The 13,722-nt window shown below is 36.4% G+C and overlaps 1 protein-coding gene across 1 annotated transcript; it reads left to right on the top strand.

The window, feature by feature from the left end:
• The first annotated feature begins 8,721 nt into the window (after positions 1-8,721).
• LOC103958104 (aspartic proteinase NANA, chloroplast) lies at positions 8,722-11,798 on the top strand. Its single transcript, XM_009370330.3, has 2 exons — positions 8,722-9,648; positions 10,796-11,798. The coding sequence occupies exons 1-2, from the start codon at positions 8,957-8,959 to the stop codon at positions 11,631-11,633; spliced, it is 1,530 nt and encodes a 509-aa protein (XP_009368605.2). The 5' UTR covers positions 8,722-8,956; the 3' UTR covers positions 11,634-11,798.
• The last annotated feature ends 1,924 nt before the right edge of the window (positions 11,799-13,722 follow it).

Raw genomic sequence — 13,722 nt, 5'->3', positions numbered from 1 at the left:
TCTTTCGTTTATATTATTCCTTTACAAAGGGACGTACAATGCAGAAGAGAAAGTAATAAAGCTTCAAAGCGAGCTCGTTGGCAACGCTTCTAAGGTAATTTAAGCTGATTGTTGGATACAATAATTACCATTATTCATGTCGAAGTTCATACTAGTCCATAGAATTGGCTCGAAAAATGCATGCTGTTTATTGGCCTGCTACAAGTAATCTTCTTTAGGCCATCTCCAACCGAAGGATCCAGAGGGTTAGAGGGTAGAAAATAATCCAAAAACCGTCTCCAACCAAGGGCTAGGCCAGAGGGCTCGTGGGCCCCACAAAATCTGAAAAGGCCAAAGGGTTGGCCCATTCCAGCCAGCCTCGAGCTGGTCAAAATTTTTGCTTAAAACTATCGGATATAACCGATAAGAATAAGAGCAATAGTGTTGGTTATAACTGACACGAATAGTAGGCCAAAAATTTGAATCCAACGGCCAGTTACCATTGAATTCTTTTTTTTTTTTTTTTTTCTTTTTTTTGGGCCAAATTTTTTTTAATGAATTTAAAAAATTCCCCTTTTTTTTCCTATAAATATCTAAGTCATTCCTACACTATTTCTCACTTAATTTTCACCCTTTTTAAATTTATTTTGTTGTAGTTTTTAAATTTAAATAATAAATTATGTTTGGCCTTAAGACCATTTGGCCCTCGGTTGAAGATGGGGGCAACTATAGCCATGTACTATTCATTAAAATATTAAGGTCATCTCCAACCGAAGGGTCTAGAGGGTCGAAAATAGCCCGAAAACCGTCTCCAATCGAGGGATAGGTCAAAAGGATGTGGAATCTGAGAGAGCCCCACGGAATCGGAGAGGGCTAGTTGCTTGCCAGCCAGCCCGGGGCTGGCCAGAAAATATAGCATTCATGTCGATTATAACCGACAGGAATATATTTATATTAAAAATTAAATGTATTCCTTTCGGTTATAACCGACAGGATTGCTTAAAAAAAATTTTGAATACAACGGCTAGTCAGCTAGCCGTTGTATTCAAATTTTTTTTTTCTTTTTTTTTTTTTTTTTTTTTGGTTTTTTGGGCCAAATTTTTTTTTTTAATTCTTAAAAATTTTATTTTATTTTCCTATAAATACCTAAACCATTCATTAAATTTAAGTTCTAATTTTTTTGGTTTTTTGGGCCAATTATCATTGTAGTTTTTTAATTTAAGTTGTTGGATTTGAATTTAAGTTGTTGTAGTTTTTAAATTTAAATAATAAATTATGTTTGGCCCTCGGTTGGAGACGGAGGCAAATATGGTCCTGTACTGTTTATTAAAATATTAATATCTTGGAGAATCTTGGAAGGTCAGAGGGATAAAACGAGCCCTCTGGCCAGCCATCGGTTGGAGATGGCCTAATATATTGGAGGGCCAGAGGGCTAAAACGAGCTCTCTGGCCAACCCTCAGTTGGAGATGGCCTTAGAAGAAATAAGTTGATATAAGTACGGTTGGCAGAAAGATTGTGCTTGCAGGATATGGCTGCTTTAGGGTTTATAGGTATAACATATAAGCTATATTCGCTCAGTTGAGAGCTTCTTGGAGAAGTATGGTGATTTTGCTGCTAGAATCATGGCTGATGAGGATGCCACAAGGATCTTGAGATAATACAACGAGAGATGAACATTTTACAACTTCTTTGTCCTTCTAACCTTTCAAAATGTGTTCGATAATGAGGATACCATATTTTGATATTTTATGGGTTTGTGATTTATCCTTGTACTGTAACACGAATAACCCCTTACACAAACTTTGGATATATTTATTTTATGTCAATGTGACAGATATTATTGGAGGCTGTGAGTTTTTGACAAGTTACTAACTTGAGGATTACAATCAAAGCTCAGTCTGCCTGTCTCTCCCACTTGCATATCAACTTGAACTAGTGCCGCAGGACTCCTGCAGCAGCTGACACGAAACCCCTCTGGTAAGACTCCAATTTTTGAAGAGATGGTCTCTTCCGTAGAGTGGTAACTGAAAACACAACTCGATGTTTCTCTGAAACTCTATGTAGTTAATCTGCGGTAGTTAATAAATCCTTATTACCAACCAAGTAATGAAAGCATGCTTGGGATTGGCTCTACTATGCCAAACAAGATGCCACCATTCCTCAGGGCTGGCACAAGTCTGGAGTTTTGGGCTTCAAATTGGGCCAAAACACATGCTTACCCTCTTCTTCACGTGAGGCCTGGTGCCAACACGAACCGTTCTGCTAACTGGTGGAGAATGTAACCCAAAATCGAACTGCTTGTTAACAGTTTGTTAACGGGTGGTTTGACAACTCTTCTAAATCCATGATTTTGACTACACGCTTACGAAAAAGAAAACAAATAACACTACATAGTACCAACCACGCATATCAATTATCATCCAAAGTTACTGAAAACTGTTCTTACTATTAAAAGTTTAACTACTGAGTGACCTGCAATTTGACATGAACCGAAAAATTATCTTAACAGATTCAATTGGATCAATCCGAACGGATCCACCCAAGCTCGAAGCCGTAATTTTTCATGTGAATTTATGTTGTGTACAATCTTGTCAAGTTTATATATATAACAATAGCTCATTCGAAACATACAATCATGTCAAACTATAATTTACAGCCATCAGTTAGCAAATGCTCCTAAAAAGTCCATAATATCCAAGTGGAGGCTTATAATAATGTTCCAAAGATAACATTTGAGGCAAGGTCAAGTAATGCGGACAGAAAGGGTCAAAATCTCCATCTAATAAGGCAGATTTGGTGGCTACTAACTCTCAAGTTCTCTCAACATCAACCATGCCAATTAGTCTAGTAGTTGTTTCCAAATCTTGCCTTTTAAATATGAACCTCTTTTGCTCCTCCTAGTTGCACATTATTATATATCAGAACGGTGATTAGACAATTATTAACCACCATTATGCTTCCTTATTCAATTCACGAGAGATTTTTCAGTGTGCTAGAAACATGGCTTGTTACACTAAATGTCATAATATAATTAGTTAGAAACTTGAAGAAAAAAAAAATTCCAACCAATTGTATTTTATGACACTTGATGTACGAAGCCGTGTTCCCTGCACACCGTAAAATTTCTTCCATTCACAACTACTCTTTTGATGTTGATTAGCCGGTACAATTTAAATAAAGGAAAACTAATGAAAAGGGTTTGAAAACTTTGAGTTTTAACGACAATGACAAAATAAATAGTAAAATGAATAGTAACAGGTTTGACTTTTTAGTATAAAAATGTAGTTTTCGTTAAAGTGAATAGTACCGTGGGTTTTTCGTTAAAACTCCTTTTAAATAAAACGAAAAATAAACCCCAAATCTTTGATGATAAACAGCTCATTTTTCTTCATTAGTTGGATTCGCATACGTATATTTGTACTATATATACAGCCTTTGACTTCCAACGTCTATAATTTCCTCTTGCGCATTCTTGGGATTTACTTTTTGTCCTTTTATTTTTAAAATTAATATATTAGAATATTTTAATTTATGAAGAGAGATATTCAACCAAGCAGCAGAGCACCTCTATGTTCAATTGACCAACCTACATAAGAGGTAATCGTTTAGTCTATTGAAAACTAGGAAGATTGACATTTGATTGCGCACCAAGTTATATAGCTTAAATCAAAACACTAATCTTGTTGGAAACATTGGCTAGAGAGTGAAAATTAGAGTAAGCTAATTAGACGCGTAGTTCTTGACTGCAATTATGCTTTAATTCGAAAAGTTTTAAGTTAGACCATTTGATCATGTATCTTGTTTAACCTCTCAATAAGATGTTATGTAGTTATTTACTTTTGATCTAATTAATTATTAATTTATTGGTATTTATCTCGTTAGTTTAAATGGTCTGACAAGCATATCGACTGCAACTATGCAATTGAAGTATATCAATAATATCAACAAGTCAGTGGAGTGGACAACCTGACCTAAAGTTCTCTCAATGGCATGTTCTTATGCTTTTGGAGTGGAAATGATACGTTTCTTAATTTCACGACAATTCATCTTCTATCTTCAGCTTAGAGAAGATTTCGAGTTAACATATATTTCTTACTTTAACATACGTTAAATCTAATGAGTCATCTAATCCAATCCAATTCTAATCATCATCAAACGAGGCCTTTGTTGATGCGCAATCTAATAAGTCATCCATTCCAATTCAATTCTAAGAGTCAAAATTACCGTCGCCATCAATTATATTGCTACTTCCAAAGTCCATGGCCTCAGTTGGTAACTCAGCTACATACATACTCTGAACCAGTTGGTTGCAAGCCCTTTGCTTGTAACCCGGTCGAAGAAATGCATGGATTCAATCACCTCCAAACATGGACAGAGCCAATCAAAGCTCATTGGGGGCAGATGCCCCCACTCAAGTAATTCGTTTGTTAAATTACAGACTTCAGTTATATAAAATACATGCATTATCTTTGTAGTAAATATATATGCATCTAATGTTCAACATACCTTCATACTACTTCATTCCATAATATGGGCAAAAGTGCTCTTGTTTTGTCATTCAAACCAAAAAACCCTCTCCCGCCTATCATGTAGAAATATTTTTCTCATTACTTTGCCACTTTCCACTACTAGACTGAAATGCTTTTACCACTGAAATTGTGATACATCATCATTTGAAATCATCCCTATTATCATATTGGGTATTAAACCATCCTATAATAAGGTATTTTTAGTTATTTTTCAGGATACCCCTACTAAAAGAAATTTTTAACTTTGTCCCTGCCTCCAAAGTCCATGAGTCCGTCTGAAAATGATTAGTAAAACAACTTGGTACAAGTTATATGGCGAGACTGTGAATCAGTTTATTAATGGTGAATTTCAATGAATTTTATAAAAGAGAATATTGACTTTTTCCAAACTTTCACTTTCAGCCAACTGGCCACGTTGAGCAAGAGAAAATATCACCCGTCTCGCTCCATGCAGAGGACTTGAGAGGAGCAGGCATGTTAGTAAAGGAGGCAGTTCTTACAAAACATCTTCAAACTCAAACCGTGTCCATCTTTCAATATTTCAGAGAGGCATGCATCTAAAATTATATCTTTAATCATATTTATCTTATCCTCTGCCATATTTAAATCTTATCTGAAAAGTACAAGAGTTTTATACATGGATGAGTTTGTACAGATGCTTGTCCTTCTTCCATGTCAAACAAACAAATAGTTTTTAATAACTAAATTATTGCATCAAGTCTTATACAAACGGCATCATTATGCTATTAAACAAAATCTTATGAATCTCATATTTTAAAAGAATAATTGTTCATTTCAACCCCTAAAATTATTGATCACGGATGCCACACACATGATATTGTGGAAAAATGGAACAAATGGTACGTGGAGTCATTTAGTCAATTACCACCTAAGTTTAAATTTTGAATTCTAAACAATTTGGAGTTTTAGGTATCAAACCGTAAATGTATTCAGTTTAGGTGGTAATTGCACACATATGAAAAAGTCCACGAGCCATTTGTGGAATTTTATTTCCAAGATATAGTAAGGCTAGGCATTTACATATAAGGTAGACAGGACATGAATACACATCAACCATATTCCCATATCCTTCATTAGAAAATTGTGTGGTGGGAAAATGAAAATGAAAATAATATTACAAACAAAGAGAGGAAATGAAAATGAATATAATTTTAAAAACAAAGAGACAGATGAAATTAGAAGTTGGGGGTTTTTTTTTTTTTTTCGTTTTTTTTTTTAATGAACAAACAATAGTATGTACCACTAAGGGTGGAGAAGTGGGCTAAACCTTACAATGAGCTTGCCATAATAATGAGGTTCAACTTCACCTTTGGCAAGAATCGAATCTAAAATCTCTCACTTGCAAAGTAAACATGAATACTAGTAGATCGTAGTACTAAATGGTAAATCATAAGTTTTTATTTGGTCAAACGAAAGATTTATTAGATTAAATGTTAGATTAGGAAGTCGGTTTCGAACCTATGCCGTGATGCAAGAACAATACTTCTCTCCACCAATGTGGTAGAGGGCCACTTGCAGTGGCAAATCAAAAGTTGGGTTAAAGGCAAAATACTATATATATCCCCAACTCAAAAAATAAAGGTGCCCCCCCTTTATGGTCTTCCAACCTCTCACACTTTAATTGTCGCGCCCCAAAAAAGGGCACATAACAGTTTCACGCTCTATTAGTAACGCAATACTATAGTGTTAAAATCCAACACTATAGCACTACATTTCTAATAGAACGTAAGGCTATTTGAGGGGGAATAAAATAATTTATTTTTAAGCAGTACGGAAGTGAAAATCATTTTGGTAAAATGAAAAATAAAATGGCAACTGAATTTGGATAAAATTTTTACATAGGAAAAGAACTTCACAATCTACAACAAAACCAAAGACTTTAAGGTAATTATCATACTAAACCAACTCTTTAGTACGATTTGGAAAGTACAAATGGCTGAGTTTGGCTACAAAAGATTCCTTCAAGACGGTGAGGCAATGAACAATCGAGAAGTTGACAAATAACAAACAACGCTAGTCCCAACTTTAGTCCAGATCGTCTATTTGTAGGTGCGCCGGTCCTGTAATAAAGTAAGGGTGAGCATCACAAACGTCCATCGCTCCCCCTCAGGGAATCCTACCCCAGCTAGGTTTGAAAATAGTATACGACACTATATATACTATAGGAAAATGATTGATGCATAACAAAAGCTTTGTTTATGTGACATCCCACATCGCCTAGGGGAGTGGATCATGTAAGCCTTATATGTATATTCCCATCTCTACCTAGCACAAGGCCTTGTGGGAGCTCACTGGTTTCGAGTTCCATCGGAACTTCGAAGTTAAGTGAGTTCGAGCGAGAGCAATCCCAGTATGGGTGACCCACTAGCAAGTTCTCGTGTGAGTTCCCAGAAACAAAACCATGATGGCATGGTCCGAGCCCAAAGCGGATAATATTATGCTACGGTGGAGTTGAGCTCGAGATATGATGGGCGCCCGGGCCGAGATGTGACAGTTTAGTTTTGAAAATAGATTGTATGCTCATAGAATTTCCTTTTAAAAGAAAGTAGGGATCCCAATAAATTGCTACATGCCTGATGACCGGTCCAATGACCAACTACCCCCTTACCTGGACCAACTCCGAACGAATATACTTATCGTAAGGTGTAGAGAGAATGTCCTTTAATGCTCTACCCTTAGATATCCAAGTACCTCTCCTAGAAAGGTAGCGGTACTAATCCCTTCGTAGTAGCCCCTCCGGAGGTTTAGGGGATCCAAACCCTAGGCGGTCGCTATGCTCTCTTCACTCTCAAGTCATCACCTTAATTTGTAGCATAAAACAACATGCATATCATGATATAAAATAAAACCATTTTTCCTCATGGTTTTATCACAACAAAATCTATGCAGCTTTCACTAGGCATTCGTATATTTACATATACATACATGCACAAAGTTCCATAACTAGGTAAGTGAGGATCACCCTACCTAGTCTCCAAGCCAAGCAAGCATTATTCCTTATCAATACCTCAATTAAACGCAAGCACCACGAGTAATTTGGAGTCCCTTGTTCAACAGTTACAATATATCACTATATGTCATATATAATGACTAAACTTTATTCCCATAACAACAACTATTTTCGTAGTTCAATCCCTGGTATGAAACCAGTGGCTTTGAGGTTTGTTTTCCTAGAAATTCAACATATCATTCAAGCCAAAACATAATCCATCAATAGTACAACTCACTTTTTTCCATACAAACGTCCTTTAAAGATCAAATTTGATGAATTTTGAGTCAAACATCAAATTTCTCTAAATCTCATCCATAGGACACTTGTACAAAATCCCAGAAATCTGATCATATATGTAAATCTTTACCTTAATATCTCATAAATCGTTGTCCAATCATTAAATAGGCTTCAAAACCCTCAATTCCAAAGCTAAAACGAAGATCCACGTCACTATCACGTACTTGAACAAGCTCTTTAATTGCCATGTACTTCTTCCATTCTCTTTTTGATTCTCTCTCTATATACATATATAATGTATAAGAACTAAACCTATGTATAGAGCATAAGTTCAAAACATGTTTGCATGCACTTGCATGTCAAACTCTCATAATTTCTCTCGGCAATGGCTTAACTTGCATGCTATCTCCATCTCTCTCTCCTACAAGAGCTCACATGCTGCATGCTTCGTCATTTCCAAAAACAATGGAGCAGGAAAGCTCCCATTTATACTACAAATGAGGCAGCTAACGCTAGCCTCTAATTGGACCAAATGGACGGCGGAAAGTGATAAGTTTGCTCATGGATGACTTAAGCCATTAATTCGACAGCTCCTACTATATAACCATGAGTCATACACACACATGTTGACTGCATGTTAACTCACGGCCACCTCCAGCTTAATGCATGCAAATAATAAGCCACCTCCTGCTTTAGTGAAGCCAGCTCATACTTTAGTACCAGCCATTCTTTGCTGCCATGTGTCAAAGTCAGCCATTCTTTGGTTGCCACATGATGTTCTCCAATCCGTTAGATTTAAAATTTCATTGTAAATTTGTTTGAGCTTCGAAAATTAATCTAAAAGATGTAACGAGCTCATAATCTCGTTCACTTTCATCTTTTTACCTCAAAATAATCTTTGAACTCATGTAAAATTATCACCCATTTAAAATAAACTATAAATTGTAAAATTCGTAGGTACTCCAAAGTTCATAAAAACACTTCTAAAATTTCAGGGTCTCACATTAATCTCTCTGGTTGTCAATTAACACCCGACAAATTAGGCCTCAACTGCAAAACGAGAAACCCCAGCCTCACACTTGCTCCCTTCCCAAAAATATAAAACCTATTTTTAGCTTTCTTCCCGTTTCTCCTCTCCTGTTTATATACACTCCCATATTTACAATTTTTTCATCTGAGTTTTGTTTCATTTTCCTGATGGCGAAGGTGAAGCAAAATTCAACCCTTTTCATCATTTTCCTCCTCTTGGTAATCCAAGGCTTCGTGTTCGTTCATGCATTCAGCGGCGCAAGTCAGGAAAACGCCTTGAAGCTCAAGCTAATCCACAGGTACTCTCCACATTATAATGGCCTGCATGAGGATGAGAAGCCTAAAACCCAGCAGGAGCTCTTCAGGTTGCTCCACAGCCATGACGTTGTCCGCCATCAAATGATGTCACACAGAAGGCAACAACATGAAGAAGAAGAAGAAGAAGAAGAAGAAGAAAGCCTTCGTGATGATCAAGGGATACTTTTAAACAGCAGCGGTAGCACGACGAGGCGGATGGTGTCGGAAAAAAGAGGCTCCATGGCAATGCCGATAAGTTCGGGTTGGGATTACGGTTTCGGGGTATACCTGGTGAAAATTAAAATCGGAACGCCGCCACAAAGGTTCATGTTGGCCGCGGATACCGGCAGTGACTTGACGTGGGTAAACTGCCGATATCGTTGCGGAAAACGGTGCGGCACGCACAAAGGAAGGTTGCAACGCAAGACGATTTTCCATGCAGATCGTTCTTCTTCCTTTAAATCTGTACCGTGTTCTTCTATTTTGTGCAGGGATGGTCTGTCGGGTATGTTTTCTCTCAACCAATGCCCCACCCCATCGAGCCCTTGCAAATATGATTTCTCGTACGTACGCTTGCTTCTCAATTTTCCCATTTTTCTGCTTATTGCTTCTTTGTTTTTGTTTATGAAATGTCAAATTGAAGAATCCAGTTTCCAGTTTAGGATCAGTCCAAAAATTTGGTTCAAAAATGGGATAAGAGAATATCTTAATAGATGTATGATTCGACACTAATTATTGTGTGTGCTACTAGAACATGATTTAACGAATATTCTCATGCTATGCTAACGGACTAATTATACTCCGTGACTGTGTGTTAGTATCATACACAATATTTTTGTGAAGATTATTTAAAATTGAAATGGAAATGGAAGAGAAAATCCAAACCAGAAGTAGCTGGAACATGTGTCTTTTCTGAGGTATATACGTCCATTTCGTTTTTAAAGCCCACCTAAAATTGTTAGCTAGGCAACTTGTCTTTATTGAAGTTGGTTTTAGTTGTAAAACAATATACTAAATAATAAAGTCGGCATAGACAGAAATTACATGGTCCTGTGTTGTCCAGGGGTTTTATAGGGTCTTTTGTTTAGCATCATCATCTTCGTCCCCATTGTTGTTCATGGACCATTTTGCTATCGTTAAAGGATAACTAGGATTTTTCCAAAACTCAGAAATCAACACAGAATTAGTTAAAAAATTTAACAAGTCTCTATGCACAATCAGATACAATTGTGGGGTACCCCAATTTCATCAACTGCAGAAGATGTAGGCGCTGCGTTTTACCTACATCCAGCACAAGATTTAAATGGCACTTATTGTAAGTAGTTGAGAGTCACATGACGCACATTTTTGTACCGAACACATAAGTTTGTTCTCTTTTGGATGTGATTGCGGCTGTAATAGGCAGCAAATGCCAATCTTAATACGACTCACATGCGATAGCTTGATCTACATTGTTGGTATGTTTCTGGCGGTCATAATTTTTTAAAAGATGTCCGGAGATTTGGCTGTTGGATATCTTAAATCCTAAATCTTATCACCCCATTTCTTTATATACCTCTCCAGGTCAGAATGAGATTGAAAGTGAAGGAAAGTGCTAACCTAATATACATTATCAGTTCATAACCTAATAACAACTCAATCTAAACATATTTATGAATGACCAGCAACTTAATTTGTTTTCTTTTTTTTGGCACAATGCTATTTTGTTAGGTACCTAGACGGGACACATGCATTTGGGTTGTTTGCCAATGAGACTGTATGGGTAAGCATGGCAAGTGATAGGAGAACCAAACTGGAAAATGTGATAGTTGGTTGCACAGACCGCACCAAGGGCGGTGGAGGGACTACTGGAAGCATCAGAGATAGAGATGGTATATTGGGGTTGGGCTTTGGCAGGAACTCATTCACTACAAAAGCTGCCCCAAACTTTGGTGGCAAGTTTTCTTATTGCCTGGTTGATCAGCAAAGCCCCAGAAACGTCTCAAGTTACCTTACATTTGGTGGCCACAAACCAGCTACATTGCATAAACAAATGAGGTACACAAAGCTGGTTGTAGGTAACTCCGATGACAAGGGGTCGTTCTATGGCGTAAATGTGAAGGGAATCTCAGTTGGGGGGAAAATGTTAGAGATACCACCTCGTGTGTGGGACGAAAATCTTAAAGGTGGAACCATTGTTGATTCAGGCACAAGCCTCACACTTCTGAGAAGGCCGGCATATAACGCTGTCATGGATGTAATGACAAGGGCTTTGTCGAAATTGAAAAAAGTGCCAGCAGATGGAGACCCTTTTGAGTTTTGCTTCAGTCCTAAGGGATTCAACGAGTCTTTAGTGCCTAAATTTGCAATTCACTTTGCAGATGGAGCTAAATTTGAGCCACCAGTGAAGGCCTATGCTCTTAATGTAGCTGTCGGGGCGATGTGTCTAGGGTTTGTGCCAATTAAAGTTGGTCCCTCAATTATTGGTAACATTATGCAGCAACACCATTTGTGGGAATTTGACTTGGGGAGGAGGACACTGGGTTTTACTCCCTCCCCCTGCACTTAGGATTTTGTTCAAATACTGGAATTAATTGGATTGACCATATTCTTGTAATAATTCTATTTCTTCCCATATACAATTGTGTATGAAACTCATTACAATTCTTCTGATGACGTCTTGTACTTGATCATAAATCATAATTGGGGTTTCATCCAATTGCTTCACATTCCATTCTTTTCTTTCTCATCGTAATCGTATATCTCTTATCAATTCTACAATATATCTTTTGTACATCCAGGTTAGTGACCAATTAACTATTGGTGTATTGCATTATCTCGCTTTGTAATACTAAAAGAAATTTTAAATTCAAATTCTTGTTTCTGTTACTAATAACAATGGGCCAAGTGAAAAATAATGTTGACACTAATGGACGTTGATAATATAATTTCTTGGACACAATCAATATATGTTGGATAATATAACTTGTAGAGTAGAGCAAGTTAGAGACAAAATTTCATGATCTGACAACTGCATAGGATCAATAATGCATGCAGTTGCGCTTATCCGCATTGCACATTATTGCTATACACGAAAAGGCTGAGGTAGAGTAAGAAGCCAAAGGCAACTAAGGCAAAGTAGTGCGAGCTTTAACTTGCCTTTGAGAAGAAAATTTCTTGTATTCGCTAGTGCGATCTATGTTATGGTCTCATCTAATTTTATATCTCTTTCATCACGCGAAATAATCGATTAATTTAACCAACAAGTATGAATGATTGTGTACATAGGAAAGTGAACACAGAGTTACAAAGTGTGAATGATTTGCCTTGTCTACCTGAATAATTGAACAAATAATTTTCAGATATTTTGAGTCCAACAAAATATTATAATAGTAGATTCCAAATAATGGTCCACCACGGGAACAGATGCCACATGTAAATAGCTTGCATATTAGTTAATTAGTTGTGGAGTGAGCTTCTTCTTCTTGTTCCTACAAAACGTGTGAGATACCACTCCTGACGTGCACGCTTCTAATGTGAGGATTAATGTCATTAGTCACCAATCAAACTTTGTTGTTATAAAAGATTGATTGGTTGATTGAGATTTACTTGTCAAGGTGTTCTTTGATCTATAACAGTTTAAAGACAAATCTATTGCGTTAAGCAACTAATCCATATTCCAGAAAGCATAATTGTCTAGATCATGCATGCAATTAATTCAAGTTTTGAGTTTAGATCATCTATTGCGCTAACCTCAGAAATCCTTTTGTCGTTAAAATACGTGTGTTTATTTATGAATATACACTCTTATGTCTTTTTTTTTTTTAATAAAGTATCATATTTGCTGATGATGATTCTTATTATAAAATGTGGATAGTAATAACATGTCACATGCGATCTACCACACTTAAAATATCTAAAACAGAATGGTTGTTGAATTCTTTTACATTCTACACGTTAAAATGTAACATCTATTATCTCAAAATTTAAATTTTGACCAATAATGTGAATTGAAGTTTATAGCTGTAATGGTAAAACACTTTATTTCTTTAAATCTAATGAACACAAAATTCTTTTTGGGAAACAACTCTATGCTAAACTTTAAATTGTTCTATCGTAATAATTCTTTTGTAAATTTAGTATGTTATTGTTAGACAATATATTTAGGCCAAATTACTTCTCACACACCCTTTGTTAATTTCTGTCCGTTGATATTCTTCAATTCATTCGATCCGACGGTCGAAAATTAGAAGGGTATGTGAGAAGTAAAATGGGATGTGTGGATATCACACTCCTATATTTAAGTCGTCGGATGTGATTCAGATTAAGCACTATTCACATTTATCAAATTGTTTCACATGAAATTAACACATACGTATACTAATGTAAAGTTTAGATCGAAAAGTAGTGATCGATGAGAGGGTTTGGAAGGGCATCATGTAAATTTACATAAATGAAGGCGCATCTCCCGTTACCCTAACAACTCTCATCTCTCACTACTTTTATCATTTTGTGGATAATTTGGCCATCACTCTAATAAGAACAAGTACCAATCGATCTATCTAACTATATAAGTTGTAAACGTCTATCTAACCCATGTGAATTGAGTGAGGTCAATCTCCAAATTGCTTTATATTTTTTTCACATTAATTTATAAA

The sequence above is a fragment of a genome, unplaced genomic scaffold (genome assembly GCF_019419815.1).
Source record: "Pyrus x bretschneideri cultivar Hongxiangsu unplaced genomic scaffold, Pyrus_bretschneideri_v1 Contig7, whole genome shotgun sequence".
Taxonomy (NCBI): domain Eukaryota; kingdom Viridiplantae; phylum Streptophyta; class Magnoliopsida; order Rosales; family Rosaceae; genus Pyrus; species Pyrus x bretschneideri.
Note: the sequence above shows the minus strand (reverse complement) of the source record. Positions and strands in the feature narration are given on the sequence as shown.

Coding starts and splice junctions, on each gene's coding strand:
- LOC103958104 (XM_009370330.3), top strand. CDS start 8,957: ATGGCGAAGGTGAAGCAAAATTCAACCCTTTTCATCATTTTCCTCCTC. Junction 9,649..10,795: donor CCTTGCAAATATGATTTCTC/GTACGTACGCTT, acceptor CTATTTTGTTAG/GTACCTAGACGGGACACATG.